General features: G+C 46.0%; 1 protein-coding gene across 2 annotated transcripts in view; it reads right to left on the reverse strand.

Moving 5' to 3' along the window:
- MBOAT1 (membrane bound O-acyltransferase domain containing 1) overlaps positions 1–19,904 on the reverse strand; it is a 115,026-nt gene extending 95,122 nt beyond the window's left edge. The window contains exon 1 of one of the 2 annotated variants that reach the window (XM_038584262.1): positions 19,710–19,904. In XM_038584262.1, coding sequence (XP_038440190.1) covers positions 19,710–19,889 — 180 coding nt within the window. In that variant the 5' untranslated portion in view covers positions 19,890–19,904. Of the gene's footprint in view, positions 1–18,613; positions 18,759–19,709 lie in introns of those variants that run through there. The other variant, XM_038584263.1, reaches the window with a different exon arrangement.
- Between the last annotated feature and the right edge of the window lie 818 nt (positions 19,905–20,722).

Here is a 20,722-nt window from a genome sequence, read left to right on the forward strand (position 1 = left end):
TGTTCAGCAACTTGCTTTTATTCAATGTGATGGACATCTTCAAATCTGCCTTTATTCCAATGCCTGTATATGGTTCCATAGCTTGAAAATACTATGATTTAATCCAACTATTCATTTACTGCTTAACATTTACAGATCCTGTGACCTTTAAATGCCCGCCAAGAAAGGCTGCTCCTTAAGCCACTGTCAGTTAGTCAATTAACACTAAAACCAGAATCACATAGAGTGGCAGCTGGATAAGCAACAGGACTCAGGGCACGCAGGTAGGGACATGGGGAAGGAAGGGCATAGCTCCTGATGATGAGTCATCTTACAGCCTCTGCTTGAATACTGCCAGGGATGGCGGACTCATGAACACCAACGCTCTTCTTTCATCTACACAACTCTCATTAATAAGGAACTTTATGATGAATTGAAACCTAAAGTTTCTGTCCCATGAGTTTAATTTTGTTGAGGACACAATTATATTCTTCAAATATCTGAAAACTGCAATCATATAAGGCTTTTAAGTTAAACACATCTTTCTCCTTTATCTATCCTCGTATGAACCAGGTACAAGGCTCATCTTCCTTCAGCTACACCTCAGTTTTCCAGTGTTCTTAAACTGGAACAGTTCTTAAACTGACACCCAGCACTAAAAACCAGGGCAGAGGGGTTGTGACTCCAACAGCACAGAGTGGACTGTGGCCACCTACCCTTGCAGAGCATCACCTGCTATGGACAGGAGAGCAAAACATGTTCCCCAGGTCATGGTACCCCTGCACAAGTCAAATGGGGCAACTGCAAAACTTCTTTGTAGTCTAGTTCATTCCCAGATTTTCCAAATATTCACCTAATCATTCCCACTTTGAGGCTGCATTTCATACCCTTAGACATAAAATACAAGAGTGGATAGGAGTCTAGGGTTGGAACTCAAAATTCCTAGGTTGAAATCCTGGTTGTACTGCTGACCAGCCACGGGATCTCACCCAAGTCACATATTTGTTCCCAGTTTTTCATGGGGGTATATGATTTACCAACAGGGTTGTTGTGTGGCTTACTTGAGATAATTCGTGCAGAGTGTGTATTTAGCACAGTATATAGGAAGCACTCATTGTAAAAAGCTTTACATATAGCTAGATTTGCACTATGACTGGAAGCTGGAATGAGAAATATTGCCATATGATAGAGTAAGTATACCTATGACCCATATACCTCCTCAGGGCTTAAGTTGTATTTTCCTTTGTTTTTTTTTTTTTTTTTTTTTTTTAAGATTTTATTTACTTATTCATGAGAGACACAGAGAGAGAGAGAGAGAGAGAGAGAGGCAGAAACACAGGCAGAGGGAGAAGCAGGCTCCATGGAGGGAGCCTGATGTGAGACTCGATCCCGGGACTCCAGGATCACACCCTGGGCCTAAGGCAGGCACTCAACCACTGAGCCACTCAGACGCCCCTGTATTTTCCTTTCATCCCAAGAAATCAAAGTTGTGTCTTTTATATACCCAAATGTCTGGTAAATAAGTAAAAAACTATGCCTTGGTGTCTGCTTTAGAAGACAGTTGATTTTCCTAATATTCCCACATGCAAAGCCACCCTGGTGGTTAGGAACACACCCAAACTAACAACCCCAGGTTTCAGTTGATAAGTAATGTTTACCTGATAAAAAGGTTCTTTCACACTTCCTAGGTACACGAAACCTACTCACCTATCAGCTTAGATCTCCACCTTCCCATTTCACTATGGTCAAAAAGAAAAAAAAAAAAAGCTTTCCTTCCACCTGTCATCCACATCTTCACTTAATCCTTCTGCCCCATCTTTTCTGCCTTGGAGTATCCAAATTCCTTCCTCCTCTAGCATCTGCAAAGTCCAATGTTTTCTTCCTGTTCATCAGATACTAGCTGAACCCACCCACACCCACCTCACTGAAGTGCTAACATTTTTCTCTATTAGCTTCAAAAGAGGGACTGAGCGGGCAATGAGGAAATGACAGCAAATGTCATTTGGTGGGATCCCTGGGTGGCAGGGATGGCGCCACGGTTTGGCGTGTCATTTGGTGGGATCCCTGGGTGGCGCAGCGGTTTGGTGCCTGCCTTTGGCCCAGGGTGCAATCCTGGAGACCTGGGATCGAATCCCACATCAGGCTCCCGGTGCATGGGGTCTGCTTCTCCCTCTGCCTATGTCTCTCTCTCTCTCTCTCTCTCTCTCTCTGTGTGACTATCATAAATAAATAAATTTTAAAAAAATGTCATTTGGTGTCTGCTAACACCTTCCCCAGGGATCACCTACCTCATCTGATATTCACAACAATCCCTTACCGTAGGCATGATTAGCAGTTTCTCAGACTTTCCTTGTGTTTGATGACCTTGACAGTTTGAGGAGTACTAGTCTGATACTTTGTAGACTCCCTCAACTGGGATTTGTCTAATGTTTTTCTCATAATTAGATAAGGGTTATGGGCTTTGGAAAGAAAGATGACAGAAGTGTTACTTTCCCCACACCATACGAAGGGTAACGCACTACCAATATAATTATCACTGATATTGGTCTTCGTCACTTGACGGAGGTCAGACTTACTAAGTTCTTGCACTGTCCAACTATTGTCCCCCACCTTCCGTTTCCAAACTATTCTCTTTGGAAGGAAGTCATGATGCACAGCCCACATTCACGGAGTGGAAAGTTATACTACCCCTCCCCTGAGGGAAGAGTATTATTTGGAATTCGTCTGCAAGGAAATTTGTCTATTTTCCCCATTTATTTACTTATTTATTTATATCACTGTGAACTCCTTGATGTTTATTTTATACTTTGGCTTATAATCTGTAGATTATAGATCTATAATCTATACTTTTATAATCTAAGGCTTCTTTACTCCGTTGCTCAAATATTTCCAGTTCTAGCCATTCCAAGCTCTTTTTGGGTGGGCTCCTGTGTCGATTTGAAACATTCTCATCACTAGGAGCTTTTGTTTTTGTTTTTATTTATTTTGTTTTGGAGAAAGGTATTAGAAACCAAGATCTGGGTACAGGTGTACTCACTGCTAGTGGATTGTCACTCCAGCAGAACCTTTGAGCTGACAGCAAAAGAAAATAGGTGTATATACCAACTCTTGAGTATACACACATATTAAAACATTCCAAAATGGAAATCATCTATGTTTGTTAAGCTAAACATGAGCTCATACTGACATGCTTGATCATTTTCATGCACAACTGAACTAGTGAGAAAGTAAACAAATTCCTCCGAAGCCAGAAATGCAAAAAAGCAGAAATCAGACATGTAAGCTGGCATGTCCTCCAGAGAGTCCAGAGCTTAGGCCCTAGAAACAAAGCAGGCTGAGAAAAGACAAAACTGGAGACTCTGCATAAAGTGAAGACATGTCTTGAAGCCAGGACTGGTCTTAAACTCCTAAAAGGCAACCCCTCACTAGGGAAAATTGTTCTTCCCACAGCCAAGACAGTGGAATGTGTGTTTATATGGGCTGTGACTCTCAGTGGAGAGACAAAATGTACAAAGACACCCCTGAGAATGAGAGCTTGGAGGCCTAAATTTATATGCCCTGTATGACCACAAAAAAAAAAAAAAAAAAAAAAAAAATTCCAAAGCAGAAAATGTACTTTAAGTGAGCCCAGATTGGGAGTGCTCCCAGGTGCCCTGGCAGAGGGAAACCCAAATTTGCTTAAAAGGTTTGTGCTTTAGATCCAGGTCTCAAAATATCTCCACAGTTTAAGTACAACAGAGCATGAACACCCAGTCAAAAACCACCAAGACCTTTGAAAATTAAAAAAAAAAGAATCACAAAAACATACATTATATGACTCCATATATAGGATAGGAAACAGCCAGGATAAGTCAATTTACAGAGAAAGAATGTAGGTTAGTGGTTGCCAGGGCCTGGACAGAGGGAGAAAAAGAGAAGTAAGATTTGGGAAGAAGTGGGAACTGCTAACGATATGGGGATTTCTTTGGGGCAGGAGGGACACAAATGTTCCAAAATTAGATTGTGACAATGGGCACAGAACTCTGTGACTATACTAGAAAACATTTTGAACTGTACACACTGTAAATGGGTGACTTGTAACATACAGGATCCTGGGATAAAAGAGCACAGTAGTGGAAAAATTGGTAAAATTAAAAAAGTCTGGAATTTATTTAACAGTTAATATAATATATCCATGTTGATTTTTTCAGTTTTGACAAATGTACTATGGTAATGTAAGATGCTGCCATTGGGGAAAACTGGCTGAGGCATATACAAAAACTCCTTGTACTACCATTACAACTCTTCCATAAATCTAAAATTACTCCAAAACAAAAAGTTTAAAAAAAATCTTTTTACCAAAACCTGTGATCCATCTATGATAAAGCAAAGGGAACTCTTTGAAAGATGTGCAAGTCATTTCCTAAAATACTGTGGAGACCCTTGGTATTTTCACTTGAGCTTATGAGGGCTAACTACAAAATAACACAACAAAGGAGCTCTCCACAGAAGCCATCATGTTTAAGGCCTTCTTGGGGAAATGAGATGCATTAGTGATGCACCCCACCTAAGGTTCTTAACCAGCATTTGAAGGTCTTCACTGATGGCCACTCCTTGCTCTATGGCTTTTGCTATCCTTAGGGGTTTTTTTGGGTTTTTGTTGTTGTTGTTGTTGTTGTTGTTTTACTCAAAGTTATTTCCTCTCATTTAGCAATCTTCACATAATTGTGAAGCTAAGTTGTTCTGATGACCATTTTCATTGCCTTTTCCTAACACTCAAATTCTTCTGGAAACTTTGCAACAGAGGACTAAAGTGAGACACATATTACTCTAGTAAATGTTTCAGGGTTGCCAAGCATACAAGATCTGATTCTCCAGCTCTCATAAAAACTCGTGAATGATCAATTTCTAAATAGTTTTATCGCTCCCTACCTGCCTTCAAATTCTCTCTGTGATTCCACCTAGCTAAGATGCACACTTACAATTCAGTATTCATTAGTATGCAGAAATTGAGCCTCACCCTAAATCTTAATAAAATGATTATTTTTAGACTACAACCACATTTTGCCCTTCTTTTAAACTAAGATAACAGAACCAGCAATCAAACAAAGATATGTCTAAAGACACTCAAATACTTGAATAGAAAGATAAAAACCACATAAGTCAACTTAAGTTTTGCAATTTAGTAAAGCTAACTATAAAATTGAGGTAATTGTTAACTCCATGAGGCTGAGATTGCGAAAATACTTTTGTAAACTCCATCTCCAGGTGATATGGAAATAGAGTTCAGAGCAAATGGTCAAGAAGAATTCCTGGGACATTTTCAGTGTAAAAAAAGTGGTTTTATTAAAGTGCGGAGACAGGACTGACAGGCAGAGAAAGCTGCATTGGGGTTGTGACAGGTGACTCATTATATACTTTCAAGTTGGGAGGGGGTGAGTGACAGTACAAACCTCCACGGTATTTTGGAAACAAGCTTCCCAGGACCTTGAGGGGGCTAGCTATCCTTAGGAAAAGGTCATTCATTACTGTCTAGTAAAACCTTAGTCATGAGACCCTTTAGATGTATATCAGTGGGCCATATGCTTGCAGGATAACTGCTAACCTATATCTTGGTGGGGGGCAGGGAATGCCCCTCCCTGTCCACTGCCTAAATTTACATTGGAAAGTACAGCTGGTATCAGGAAGACAGCTGTTAACAGACTCCTCTTTACCTAAGAAATTCATTGCATCCAGGGCAACCTTTGTTTTCCAAACATCTCCTCACCTTTCTGCTAATGGTCTTCCTCCTCTTTGTATCTCCAGACCTTACCCCTCTCCTTAGCTCAGGATGTCATAGAGGCTTCCTGTCATAGAGGCCTGCCATTGGAATCTCCATGTTTGCATGGACTCCCTACACATACACTATTAAATTTGATTTTTTCCTGTTAATCAGTCTCATGTCAGTTTGATTCTTGGTTCAGATAGACAGACTCAGAAGGACATAGAAAATGTCTTCCACGCCAACAGAGGAGAAAGAAGAAAATTTCAGAACCCCAAATGTTAACTCACTTCAGCCAATATGCACCAAAATGCACGCATTTCACTTACAGAAATAAGATAGTAAAAAACATATGTACATTCCTTTTAGAAACATCCACTAAAAAATGGAAAATAAAGAACCTTGGTTGGTGGGCTTTACCCTCAAAAAGTGTTTCTTTGTGATATAGAACCAAGCCTTCCTTGCTACTATTGAGGATTCTGCAATCACAAAATTTTAGAGCTAAGTAGGTTCCCAGAAGATGGGCATACTAAGAGGTCTGGAGAAGCACAGCGACACCAGGCTGGTTAGAGATAGAGCCATTTTCATCTCTGGGACTCAAGGATCGTGGAGATCTTTCAGATTCTCATGTTTCAGTCTAGATGTACTTCTCTCCATCTGAGGGGAAACTGGAAACAAACCCCAATCTCTCTCCCCACCACAAGTGCTATTGGATGGGGGCGGGGTGGGGGGGGAGCATCAGTGCTCTCCATTGTTAAAAAGGAGAGAGCATGCCCAAATTGGAGTCACTTGTGCTAAGCCCCAATCGGCAAAGACTTAATACCTAAACTAATTGTAGTTTCACCTCCCCGGGAATGTAAACTTTAACCAATCAACTTGGAATCACTGGCTCACAGCACTGTTGAGATAATCCCTCCCCAGGGACCCTTCTGATTCTCCTGAGGAAGGGGACTTTGCCTGAAATAATGCATTCTTTGCTAATAATTTCCTTTTTCCACCCCCTCTCTGCATTTAAAAATCTTTCCTTTCCTTCAGCTTGGCAGAGCTCCTTTCTGTTACTAGATGAGATGCTGTCTGATTCATGAAACGTTGAATAAAGCCAACTTGATCTTTATATTCATTCAGTTGAAATTTTGTTGTTTATTACTACAGTCCTTGGGAATGAGAACGGAGGAGGCGGTGCCACTGTGGGAAGACCCCTCCCCAACCTCCTCACCCAGCACCAACAGCACCATCAGCCTTTGCTAAGGGACAAGGCAGTTCCTGGAAGCAAAGAAACAGAACTCTCAGAAAAAGCAGAAAGGAAGTCAAATGTCACAAGAGTCAGAACTCTTGTATATACAGATATGAATCGCTCCCTAAGAGACCACTGTTAAGTTAAAAAAAAAAAAAAGGCAAGGAGTGGAAGAACTGTACACTATCAGAAAAACAGACGAAAAGATTCTGTGCACATGTATGCAAAGCCTGCCTCTGAAAGGATGTCACTGGCTGCCAGTGGGGAGGGGATCCAGACAGCTGCAAAGGAGAAGAGGGGATCCTTCATTATCTTCTCTTTTCTGTGATTTTCATAATAAGCATATAAGTTATGTCATCAGAAAACTGATTTTTACTGTACTTATACAAAATAAAAAGCACAAAATTCATTAGTTAAAAATAATTTTTAAGATTTAAACAAATAGATAAATAAATTTAAATAAAAACAAAGAGTAAAATATAATGCCAGGGGAAAAAAAGTTTTAACCCTGTGACATTCACAGTTAAACCACTTCATGGAATTTCACAAAACGACTTTTGAATTTAGCCACTTCCTTGAGGCCTTAGCAACCTCTGGCTGGATACCTTTGCATTCAGAAGATGGATGGGGCACAGGGGATGCTGAGGGATGGGGGGTGGGGGGGAGGGGGAACACAAACCAATCTTTTTCATTTGAATTCCTTGTTTGAAGGAAGCAGTTAGAACCACCTGAACAAAAAGTGTTCAAAGGTACCCCTGCTCTTTTGTAAATGAGACTAGAACCTGAGCTCTGTGCTGTCGTTTGGTAAAAATACCTGAGAATGGAATATTGGTAATAATCAGAGGGTTGGGAAATCCCCAGCAGTATCAGCCCAGAAATCTGAATTCAACACTTAAAACTGCTTTGATGCTGCTGTGGACTTTCCAAACCCTACTTCAAATCAGACTGGTATTACTAACACATAAAAGACGAACATCTCACAAGTGCAGAAAGCTGTAAGCAGAGTCCCACCACTACAAGGGACCAGGGGCACATCTTTTGGATAAACTAAAAAAGCACAAACGGGTTAATGAGCTCATCGAGTGGTAGATGGTCAACGTTTGTGAGCCCAAAGGGACAGCGGTCTTTCAATAAAGCACATTATTAACCAATATAAATGATGTGATATTACTTTTCCCACTGACTACACTGATGTTGGTGAAACTGCTAGAAATGGCCATTAATAAGACTGTAGCAAGTTTCCCCTTTATCTTGTTTACCAAAAAGGTTGACTTACTTTAAATAGAAAGCTTCTGGAAAGCACACAACCAAGTCCTGTTATTAAATTACACATTCTGAATTCCTGCTACAAAACATATTTCTAGATTGGATCTCCTTAGAGTCTTTTTCAAGAAATCTTTCTTGATAAATGCAATTCGGAGGCCGTGCTGCAAAACTCTTGGAAGTTCTTGGGTATATGGCACCATTTACCCATGGGACTTGACCACAGGCTGCTAAAGGAAACTTCCCCGTGTTGTTCAAACAAATCTGAGAAAACTGGCCCCAAACTGACATTAGTATCTGCATCTATCATTCCAAAGAATGCATACATCAACCCCACATGATGAAAATGGGAATGGAGAAGTTTATATTTAAACAAGCCAAGCCTAACATCCAACTATCAGCAGCCGGCTGGGCCTTCTGTTAACTTTTCAATCAGAAATTAGGCCTATCAATCTGAAATGCAGGTTTCCAAATAACAATATGCAGACCTAACCAGTTGGTAAAATGAACAGGCGCCCAAGTTTAACTTAACTTACTCCTTCACTCCGATACAAGAATGTAAATAAAATCCCACTTCAACAGACAGTTTATTAAGTTCCTACACAGCACCAAGCACACCACCGGTGACTAAGATCCATGCTCGGTCACTGCCCACAAACAAGGTGTATCTTTTCTACAGCTGAGTCTCAGCACTTTTGCTCAAACAGCTTCTGCTTCCTGGAATAGGCTGCCCATCCCACCTGGCTCCCGCCCAGCACATTCCCCTTCTCCTCCTCCTAAAGCAGCAACTCCCAGGAAGTCCCCACTACCCCACCCAGATCCGCCCAGTTCCCTGGGGAAGTGGCAGGTACACACACTCCCTGAAGCATGAAGCTCACTGTATCCTAAGGGTTTACAAAGAATATGGTCATTTAGGGGTGCCTGGGTGGCTCAGTCGGTTGAGCCTCTGCCTTCAGCTTGGTCATGGTCTCAGGGTCCTGGGATGGAACCCCGCATCATCACATCATCAGGCTCCCTGCTAAGCTTTTCCCTCTCCCACTACTGTTCCCCCTGCTTGTTCTCTCTCTCTCTCTCTCTCTCTCTCTCTCTCTCCCTGTCAAAAAAAATGGATGAACTCTTAAGAGGAAGGGCAGGCAGGCCTCCCAGAGTCAGGCAAGGCAGAAAGACCAATAAATATGGAAAACATAAGGTAATATCCGCAATGTGGTATGCACAGTGCTGTGGAGAGGCAGAAAAAAAAAAGAAGGGACCCATTTGGCCCTGGAGCCAAGGGAGACAGCAACGTAAGGGTTACAGAGAGCAGGAAGAGATGGGAATAGGAAACAAGAATGGGGAAGAACAAGGCTCAGAGGGAAGGAAGGGTGTGGTTGGAAAGCTGGCAGGTGCAAAAGGCACAGAGCATTTGAGGTCTAGGATATCAACAGTCCGCTGGGGGACAGCACAGGGAAGTAAGTGGTGGGTGCCCTGCAGTACAGTGCCTAGGAGCACAGCTGTCACAGGTCCTGGGTTCAAGTCCCGCCTCTGCCCCCACCCCCAGGACTACAGGCAGTTACACCCTGTAGGCCCACTGTTTAAATGGAAGTATCTGGCATAGCTTTCAGTGTTGTCATACCAGTTAAATGATATAATCCTCACAGAGAAGCTGACTGAATGCCTGACAGCACAAGCATTCACTATACAGAGCTGTTGGTGTCGTTAAGCCAGAAATGTAAACCGAGGCGAGGTTGTGAAGACCGACCTCTTGTTCCAGGAAGCACATGGCCACAGCTGCACTCTCTCTGCCTCCCTTCAGTGACTGTCCAGTTAAGCCACCAGATTGCAACACCCAGCAACACTTTCCAGTGGGGCCAGCCCAACTCCTGGACTCACCCAGAGTCCCCTCGAATGGAGACTGCTCATCCTACTGCTCTGTGTGCACAAGCTCCTGCGGGATCTGGACAGAGGGATGGCCCTAACTCCACCAGCCCTGTCCTCTCAATTCTATGGAGTTTGTGATTTAGTCCTCATAATCTTGCCCTCAACACATCTTACCCTTTGATATTCCCTGTTTCTGCAAGCTGCCCTCTACCTCTGGAAAGCAACCTCCTCTGAACCGCAAAGGAACTTTCCACCACATTTATGCGCAACCCCAGGAAAGACCATAGTGTTTGGGGTTGGTCACTGGGCACCCAGTGACAAGCAGAGCAGGACTCCGGGACCCCAGGGAGCCACCCCTGCCTCCCCAGAAGCCTGCCATCCACCCTGACCCTCATGCCCAGCCACCAGGCCCTCCTTGTCAACTTGCAGCCACATGCCACTCCTGACTTCCTCATCCCCCATGACTCATCACCCCACCTCAGCCCTCCTCCCCACTGTTGACCTCCTCACAGCCCTCCCTCCACTCTACCCTAAACCCCACCCCAAACCCCCGAGGTGCCCTTCCCAGCTCTCTTCCTTCCCTCAGAGGCTTGGTGGAGAACTGCCTGCCTCCAGGCACTTGCCTGCGCCTTGTATCGCCACAACAGGCAAGTAGAGAGAAGGATGTCACTGCCCTTCCAAATCCCCCTCTGCTGCCTTACTTAGGTCATTTTCCTTCCACCTCCCTTAAATAAAACCTGTGCTCCGTCCAGACTCTCTCACACAGGGCGAGGCGGACAGAGCAGGTGCTTGAGTGCCTGAGGGCAAGCAGTGCCTTCTCCCTCTGGCTTCACACACCCAGAACCTACTAGAAGGTTTCGCTCTTGCAGTGGCTCCAGCTCACATCCCCGAGTTCACCTGCTGCAATCTCTTGGGAGGAAGTGTGCGAAATCTCCCAGTACCCTGCCACTCCGGGCTAAACCCAACTGTCACCCCTCCTCCCACATGCACACCCAGATTTTTGTCACTGCCAAGAGAAGCTTCGCTAGGAATCTTCCACAGCACCGTGCAGGCCCGGCTACCCTCCCCTTCCTCTACACCTGCTCCTCAGAGTCCCTCCAAGCTCTGGCTGTTTCCCTTCTCATCCCCATCACTTCCAAGTACTTGTCAGCGTCTTTCAACACCCTTCCTTCTTCACTTTTCAGCAACCTTCCCTGCAAAGGTCCACCGGTTTTACTTTTGCTCCTACAAGGAGCCCCTGAAAGAGAAAAATCACAAATTGGCACAAACTCGTGCCGCTAAAAATTTGCGATTTTCAGAGGGTTGGTTACGCTCAGCAACCCGTTACACGGACCCTGGACGGCTCTTCCTCTGCCGCCCTACAGACAATGCTACACCCACCTCAGACCCCCATGCGTCCTCCATCCCTGCATCCTGCAGCCAGGAGTCCTGCACCACATCACAAAATGTCACAAAATGAAAATCTTTTCACAACTTAAGCCCCCTGGGGCCTTCCCTTTGATGGCACCAGTGGCCCTAAAATTCAGTAGGCCGGAGAATCCCCTGGGGAGCCCCCATACCCTCACATTTGGATTCACCAGTTTGGGCCAAATCCCAGAAACATGCATGGCAGCGGATTCTCACAAGTCCACGCATCAAACCTGAAGTTCTTCTCTAGCAAAGGTCTGCAAAGTCCAGGCCTCCAGCCAGATCCAGCCCACTGCCTATTTTTGTATGGCCTACCTGCTAAAAATATACATGTGTGTGTGTTTTATTTTTTAAGGGTTGAAAATAATCACAAAAAGAAAATTGCCTGATGGATTTAAAATTATATGAAACTCTGATGTGATGTGCACTGGATGTCATATGCAATTGATAAATCACTAAATTCTACCCCTGAAACTACTATTACACTATATGTCAACTAATCCGAATTTAAATAATTTTTTAAATATATATTATATAAATATATGTATATATATATTATATATATATATATAACTCAAATTTCAGAAGTGTCCATTAATGAAGTTTCATAAGAATACAGCTGCAGCCAATTATTTACATATTACCTATGGATGCTTTCATGCAATGTCAGAGTTGAGTAGCTGTTGACAGGCTGCAGGGCCAGTGCAACCTAAAATATTTACTGTCTGGCCCTCTACAGAAAAGGTTTGCAGACCCCTGGCCTGCAGGATGAAATGCACACACTCCACCAGAGCCCTTCGGCTTCCTCCTGATGGGACTCCTGCTCTCTTCCCTGGCCCAGACCCCGCAGGCTGCACACAGCAGCCCACCACCCACCTCAGTGGGCTCTCAGTTCCCAGAACAATGCACAAATTCACTCATCCGCTCCTCTGAATTGTTCTTTCTACACACCGTGCCTGATAAATGCCCCTTCATCATCTTGCAAGACCCAGTTTGTGTGCCCCCTCAGCAGCGAGAGGCTCTCTCACAAGCGTAGCTCAGTACCCCCCAATAAAAGCAGAATAGATCTTTCCCTTCCTTCTGCTTCCTCTATGCCTGATTAATTTGCATCCCAGTTAGCTGTGTGCAGCAGTGGTTCACAGACTTTGGCGGGGTTCACTAAACCAACCCCCGGGGCAGCAGATGAGGCACTAGACAGAGGATGACCATTTCTAACTAGCGTCCGGGCTGCTACTGCTGGCCCAGGCACTACGTGTGAGCAACAACTGGTGTATCTGTCCCTGCCTCACCCAGCAAGACTTTGAGGATGGGCCCTATTTTATTCCTGTTTAAATCATCACAACCTAACGCTCCCCAAGGAATTCTTGAGGAGCACCACAGAAACTCAATACTTGTTTGCAGCCTAATCCAATTACTTTTCTCCTGCTAGCCAATCATTTTCAAAATCAGACAATGAAGGGGAGATTCTACTGGGCTTATGTTCTATGGCCTGCCATATGCCCAACCCATCCTGAAGTGGGATGAACTGGAAAGCCCCAAGGCAAAGAGCAGATTGTTCAAGTCAGAAACCCAAGGGTACAGCCTGGAGGCAGCATCAACGGAAGGGTCCAGTTAGGCAAAGAACCCTTCCCTCTACAAAGGCTGATCTGCTGTCCTTAAAAACGAGCTTTAAGGGCAGCCCCGGTGGCCTCAGCGGTTTACCGCCGCCTTTGGCCCAGGGTGTGATCCTGCAGACCCGGAATCGAGTACCATGTTGGGCTCCCTGCATGGGACTCGATTCTGCCTGTGTCTCTGCATTTCTCTCTCTCTCTCTCTCATGAATAGATAAATAAATAATTTTAAAATATTTTTAAATAAATATATAAATAAATAAACAATAAAAACCAGCTTTAAGTATATTGAAGTTTGATAATGCACATCATTACCACTGGCACATTTGTTACTAATGATACATATTTATTAAGTACCTACTATGTCCTTGGAATACAAGGAGGGGAGGGATAAAATCTCTACTTCAAGGAGACTTTAAATGAGTTTGAAATTCAGCATACAAACACAGCAAGATAATTAACAATCCAAGGTCATGTTTACCAAGTGTCAAAAGTAAACCTGTCAAAGCTAAATAGTAAATTCTACAGGAATCCAACAAGTCCTGTGGTTTTCCCTTCTCTGTTCCACCAGAGCACCACCTACAAACTTCTGCTAGCACCTGCACAAGTCGGTGAGTACCCACTACTTGTTCATTATATGGGGCCTTTGTCTCCTCTGATGGTCTACAAGCTCTTCCAAAACAGGGACTTGGATTTTTCTGATCCTTGTATTTCTACTACCTGGCCAGGTTCGTGGCACTAAGAGCATTAAATAAATATTTAATTGATTGAATAATGAGGGTGGAACATGAGCTGAGCTTTTAGCCAAGGGCAAGATTTAGGTAGGAAGAAACACGAAGGGGCAGCCCGGGTGGCTCAGCAGTTTAGCGCCGCCTTCAGTCCGGGGCATGATTCCAGAGACCCAGGATCGAGTCGCAAGTCAGGGTCCCTGCGTGGAGCCTGCTTCTCCCTCTGCCTGTGTCTCTGCCTCTCTCTTTCTCTCTGTGTCTTTCATGAATAAATAAATAAAATCTTTAAAATAAATACTAATTTCCTTAAAAAAAAAAAAAAGAAGAAGAAGAAACATGAAGGTTGGGCTTTCTAAGGATGGACAAAGGAGCCAACCACTGACCAAAAGGTCTAGGCAATTAAAGAAACCATGAGGTCAGAGGCCCCAATGGAATCATCAAAACTCACTACTGGTATCACCATTAGTGAAGAATGACAGGTCTTGAGAGCTGGTCTTCGTTCACCCAGCCTTTCAAACTGTAATACAAGCTTGCATTAATTGTCCTCAATCTTTGCTGCTTTAATCTCAAAATCATTTCCTGAGTTCTTATGTCCTGGTCTGTTTTTCCCTTGCTCCTTTTTCTGATCAGGTTGCGGGGGCAAAAATGAGACCCAGACAAGGAATCCTAATTCAACAATGAATTGATACTTTATGCGAAAAAACAAAAGTTCAGGGTGCCGGTGGGTAAAAACAGCCTTGGCACCCAGAGCTTCCCCCACCCCATTTCAACTGGAAATTCCTTAAAGCCAGCAAACTGGCTTCCACAACTGGCTTTCTCAGCTTCCACAACTCCTAGTATATGACCACATACCACGTAAATTAAGAACGTCAGCAATATGCATCCATCTCCATCTCCGTGGCTAAATCAGTCTTGCAAACTTCCTAGGTGATGGTTAAAGGCAGATGGTGACACAAACCACAACCAAAACCAACTCGAGAGGGCATGAGCTGATGGCTTAAACAATAAGACAAAACACATCCTTTGTTCCCTGATTCACTCTAAAAGGGAAAGAAAAGTGCTTACCTCATTTATCCTGGGTAAGTGAAGCTTTATATCTGAATAATCCTACTAGTGGCCAGAACTCCGTACTTGCTAGAGATACAGGAACCTGCTGTTTTAGAAATGCAACTTCCAACAAACTCATCTGTGAGGCACCTGTGGGGGTTCCTATGTCATCCTTCATTTCCCACACTCTGCATCTGAATTCTGTGCTCTACTCACTTCTAATTAAATAAGATGATCTTACAGTTAACATCTTTAGGAAGATGTCAGACTAGTAAAATCCTTGGAAATTAAAACCATAGACTTTTCCTCACAATCACACACAAGCTTCTACCAGGAGTTAACAGAACAGACAAACAGAAGAGGCAAATGAAAAATAAGAAAAGGGTTCTTCACTCACGTAGCAGAATGCTCAGTGGACATTTCAGTTTTTGCAAATAATAAACTACTTGACATGGGGACACCCAGAAGCCAAAGACATCCTCAGAAGTGCATTCCATTCATAAATTACAAATATAGGAGCACCTGGGCGGCTCAGTGGTTGAGCATCTGCCTTTGGCTCAGGTCCTAATCCTGGGGTCCTGGGATGGAGTCCTGCATCAGGCTCCCCGCAGGGAGCCTGCTTCTCCCTCTGCCTATGTCTCTGTCTCTCTCTGTGTCTCTCATGAATAAATAAAATCTTTTTTAAAAATTACAAATATACACATGAAATGTTAAGATGGGCGAGAAAAGATTCAATGCCTTCAAGTGGCATGTGAAGAGCTACTTGAGTAACCTGAAGTACATGTGTCATCATGTTTAGCATATCGAAGGCCAGGAACAAGTCACTCTTTAATGGGACAGAAGCAAACATTTATTAAGGACTGTGCTCTTGTCCTTGGATTGTCCTCCAGATCTGGCTCTATCTTTCTCTTCCAAGTTCTGTGCTGGGGGGTGGCACGGGGTGGGGTGGAGCCCCTACAGACTGCATCACCAGGACACCCCAGGCCAGCCACACTTGGGTGGGGTCTGACCACCAAGAGAGAACAGGCAAGAGCTGGAAGGGCTGCAGATGAAGAGGAGAAGCACTGAGGTTCTCTCTCTGCTTCCCAACTACATCCCAGAAGGGCCTGGATGCAGCTCTCACTGGGCCATGGCAACAGCACATCTTCCCCTGTCCTCTTGCTAGTCCAGGTTTTGGTATCTGAACGCCCCCTAAATTCTGCCTACATCCATCCCTCTAGTTCATTAAAGCTTCTTCATTGCAACCTGTTGAGTTAAATTATTTTTCCTGCTGGGGCCCTGCCTGAGTGCAGAACCTTTCTGATGTCGGGCATTTTCTATCTACCTAAAATTCCTAAACTCCAAAATGTAGATCTGATTTTACCCATGAGGACACTGGGGCTCTTAGAGGCCAGTGGTCACAGAAGCAGTCACCAAAGAAGTTTGCTGGCAGAGCAGGTCAAGTCTGACATCTAAGACTTTAAAAGGCCTTGAAAGTGTGAGGGGAAAAAAACACACCAAGCTTCCAAATTCTCAAGCCACAATTTAGCCTCAAACCACATTACTTATGGTTTGGGATTTGCCCCAGGCCTTAAATAAACAAGCAGGGTCATTGCCCTAGACTTGCTTCTTCTACCAAAAGCCACTCAGATGTGACCCTGTGGGAGGGTGCTGGGACCACCCTAAGATCCACAAGATAACAGGGCTCCTTCCTTGCCCATTGCTCATATCTGTCCTTCAATTTATTCCAGAAATTCCTTTCTCCCAGCCTTAAACATCCTTAAGGCTCTTTGATTTTTTTTTTTATAAATTATTTGTTTTTATTTATTCATGAGAGACACAGAGAGAGGCAGAGACATAGGCAGAGGGAGAAGTAGGCTCCCTTGTAGGGAGCCTGATGAGGGGACCCAACCCTTGCACCCGGGATCACGCCCTGAGCCAAAGGCAGACGCCCAACCGCTGAGCCACCCAGGCATCCCATTTCTTTAGAAATTAAAAACAGGGTCCCTGAGACAGAAATCCAGAAGATTGGGGATGGAGGTGGATGCAGTGAAGAAAGTACTCAATAACATCGTACTAGCACTTCCCAGTTGTAACTTGTCAAGGTCTCCTAACTATCCCTTTCCACGCAAAAAGCCTCCCTGGACTCCTCTCTCCAGCAATGCCAAATAACTTAAAACAGAAACTGCAATTAAAATAAATTCTGATGGGGGTGGGGCTGGGGCTGAAGGGGTAAGTACAAAACACACTCCCCTTAAGGAAATTCAGCTGGGAGTTACAGTAATTTCAGGACAAAAGAATTCGCTAGCCTCTCCACCTCTGCCCCAGTCCCTGGGTCTCTCTCATCCTCACTACAAATTACAAAAGCACCAGTTAGCATCTGGTACCTCTCCCAATATGTTAACTTTCTGGATTTTCAACTGATGAGAAGGCAACTACCAGGAGGAGGTGGAGCTCTGAATCAGATCCTTGGAGGGAGCCAGGTGGATGGGTGGCTTAGTAAACAGTATCTGAGTAAGGCAAACAGCCAGATCTCACTTCCTCATTGCAGAAGGAATGTGAGTGGTGAAGGCAGCAGGTATACTCCCGTTTGGGGGGAAAAAAAGATCACTAGTAAAAAGCAAAGAAAGAAACCTGGAGCAAAACTCAGTATGATACCGAAAAGGAATGTAATGGGCCCTCCTCCACCACTCCCCATTCCACGAAGTCAACACGTATTTATTGACTCACTATGAAATACACAGCAGCACTAGCTTGCAGCACCTAAAGAGAAAAGAAAATGAGTAAGACAGCCTCAACCCTCAGGCAGGTTTCATGTTCAGGAATTACTGTTCTTTACTGTCATTCTCAGTTTTAATAGGAGCAGACAATTCCTGGACGGTCCAAGTACCTTCCACGAGCCTCTCTTCTCACACTAATGTAACTCACCCAGGAGCCTGGGACCTCAAGGATAAACCCACTGAATAAAGTAAAGCCCCTCAGGAAACCACAGGGTCCTTGTGTAATTCCTCCCTGTGGAGGTCATACGTGGTACAAAATAACTGTCACCCTGATGTGACACTGGTTTCACCGCCCAAGTCTAAAACCCAGGTCCCCCTGTTCAAGAGCTACAGGCTACCGCCTACAGAGTCATCAGGCTTATCTTTTAAATAGAGATGTCTAGGGGCGCCTGGGTGGCTCCATTGGTTAAGCATGTCTCCGGCTCAGGTCAGGCTCAGATCCTGATCGTGGGGTCCTGGGATCGAGTCCCCGCATGGGCTCCCTGCTCCGCGGGCCGCGGGGAGCCTGCTTCTCCCTCTGCACCCGCTGCTCCTGCTCTCTCGCTGTCTCCTCTCTGTCTCTCTCTCTCTCAAATAAACAAACACTAGAAAAAGGGGGGGGGGGGAAAGTAGAGATATTTAAATTAAAAATAATAAAGACTCGACCACGCTGATAGAAAAAACACTTGATTTATCTATCAAAATACTTTAGAACCTGGTTACAGGAAACGAGGCAACCCAAAACCTCAAAAAGAAAAAAAAAAAAAAAAGCTCATTTGAACCTGTCTGCCAGTTTTGTTGTTTTTTTTTTTTTTTTTTTTTTTTTCTTCTACACTTGCAGGACAAAAACATCAAGCCGGGCGGGGGGGGGGGGGAGAAGCAAAAAAAAAAAAAAGCCCACCTGTGGAGCGTGTGCAGCGGTGAAACCCGCTCTGGGGCGGGGAGGAGCGTCGGGGGCGCAGGGGTCCCGCGCCCGCCCCCGCCCGCCCCCGCCCCGGCCGCGCGCTTACCTGGTCCAGCGGGAGGCCCAGGAGCTCGCTGAGCGCGTGCAGGCAGGTGGAGCCCGTGGTGCGCTGCGAGCGGCTGGACGGCGGCCGCGCTGCCATCCCGCATCTTCGGGAGGCGGCTGCCCCCGCCCGCCCCGCTCGCCGTGCCCCAGCCGAGGGCCCGCGCGCCGCCGCCTCCCTCCCGGGGACGAGCCACCAGGCCGGGGCCGCGACGGCCGCGAAGTCCCGGGGCGCAGACCTGGCGCGGGCTCCGCGGCCCCGGGGCGCAGCGGGGGGGGATGGGGGCCGCGGCCGGGCGCGCTCGGCTTCCCGCTGCCCTCCTCTCGCCGCTCATTGGCCGAGCCGCGGGACGGCCCCGGGGGGGGGATGGGGAGGGGGAGGAGGAGGAGGAGGAGGAGGGAAAGTGGGGAAGCGCCGCCCGGCCCGCCCAGCCCTGCGGGAGCCCGCGCCGCGGGGCCGGGGTGAGCGGCTGCAGCGGGGCCTGCGGCCTGGGCCGTCCCCTTCCTCCTCCCGGGCCCGCGGGCCTGCCCCCCCGTGCCCCCCAGCCCCGGTGCCCGCAGCTCCTCAGCGCTCTCCTTCCCAGCCCCTCCCTGGAGGCGTCGCCCAGAGGGTTAACGTGCGGCGGCTGCACCCACGCTCCCTCTCTTCACCCTCCTCTGAGCAAGACGTGGTTTCCTGCACCCCGATCCGCGTCACCCCAGAAGGGCAGAGCGCGGCTGGCTGGCTTCTGATCACTTCCTCCCATCCCTCCGGATTGAGATTGTTTGACCTCTGGACGAAACGGGTGCACGGGTGCATCCCGATACACTCTTTTCAGTGCGCGGGTTCTCAAAGGGGAAGCGCTTGCTCTCTGTCCCCAGGCGCAGACAAATGTATCACCGGCACTCGGGAGAACTGTTTCACTTGATCCGTGGGTTTCCAGAGTCATGAGAGTCTTGCAGATTCTTCCCAGGAATTGCTGTGTGCCCGCTGATGAAGAAAGCTTTCAGGAAAGTAGTGCCCTGAACTGATGGGCAGAAGACCAGGGGAAAGGGAGCCCACGGGAGCCCGCAGGATTCGTGGGAAAACCGAGCCCAAAGCTTTTGCATCAGCAGTTTACCTGGGAGATGTTACTGAACCGAGGAGAATCCAAAGAGGTGGGCAGTGACGTCCAGGCAGACCTTATATGGTGATCAGTGTGGCCTCTGGCTTCACATGCACTTGCAGGCCTGCCAGATAACTGGTAACAACTTCCCCTCCACAGCCCAGCATGCAGTTTTGCCTTCTGGAGGCGTTCCATCACCAAGGGGCTGCCCTGAATTTTACATCACCAGGCCAGAATCCCTCAACCAATGTTCCCTCACCAATGGAAGGAAAGGAAAGGAAAAAGGAAAAAGGAAAGGAAAAGAAAGAAAAGAAGAGAAAGAGAGAAAAAGAAAAGAAAAGAAAAGGTCCCTACTCCCACTGCCGGTCCCCATGGAGCTGTTCTAGGAGGCCACCAACAGCGGATGACAATCTCTGCTTGACCCTTACCACACCCACATTCACACTCACACAGGCATAGGATTGCCCATCAGCTAGGCTAAGACAGGCTCATGAGATCTCACATAGTTCTGAAAACTGAGGAGAACTGAAGCAGTGCTCCTCTTACCTGGAGCAGAATGGCAGCCAAGTGAAACGTCTGAGGGCAGGAGGGGCTTGAAATCATTGCGTGGGGAAAAAAAACTAAGGCACCTATATGGCAGACAGTTAAGCATGTGACTCTTGGTTCCGGCTCAGGCTTGGGTCCTGATCTCAAGGTTGTGTGACCTCAAGGTGGACCTCTAGCTCCACGCTCAGCACCATCTGCTTGGGATTTTCTCTCCCTCTGTTCCTCCTCTCCATGCTTAGGCTCACACTCGCATTCTCTCCCTCTCTCCCTCTCTCTCTCTTTCAAAAAATCAGCACTTAGATGTGAACTCCCAGGAAAAGTAGGCCAACTTGGGGGCGAATTCATGAAGGAAGTACTCAACCACTCAGAATCTTCTACAAACAAATCTATGCTCTTCAGACACACACACACACAAAAAAATGGTCTTCACATTGTCATAGATGTGAAAAGAGAAGAATAGCCCTCCACAGATTTCCTTCTGC

Source organism: Canis lupus, chromosome 35, assembly GCF_011100685.1.
Source record: "Canis lupus familiaris isolate Mischka breed German Shepherd chromosome 35, alternate assembly UU_Cfam_GSD_1.0, whole genome shotgun sequence".
NCBI lineage: Eukaryota > Metazoa > Chordata > Mammalia > Carnivora > Canidae > Canis > Canis lupus.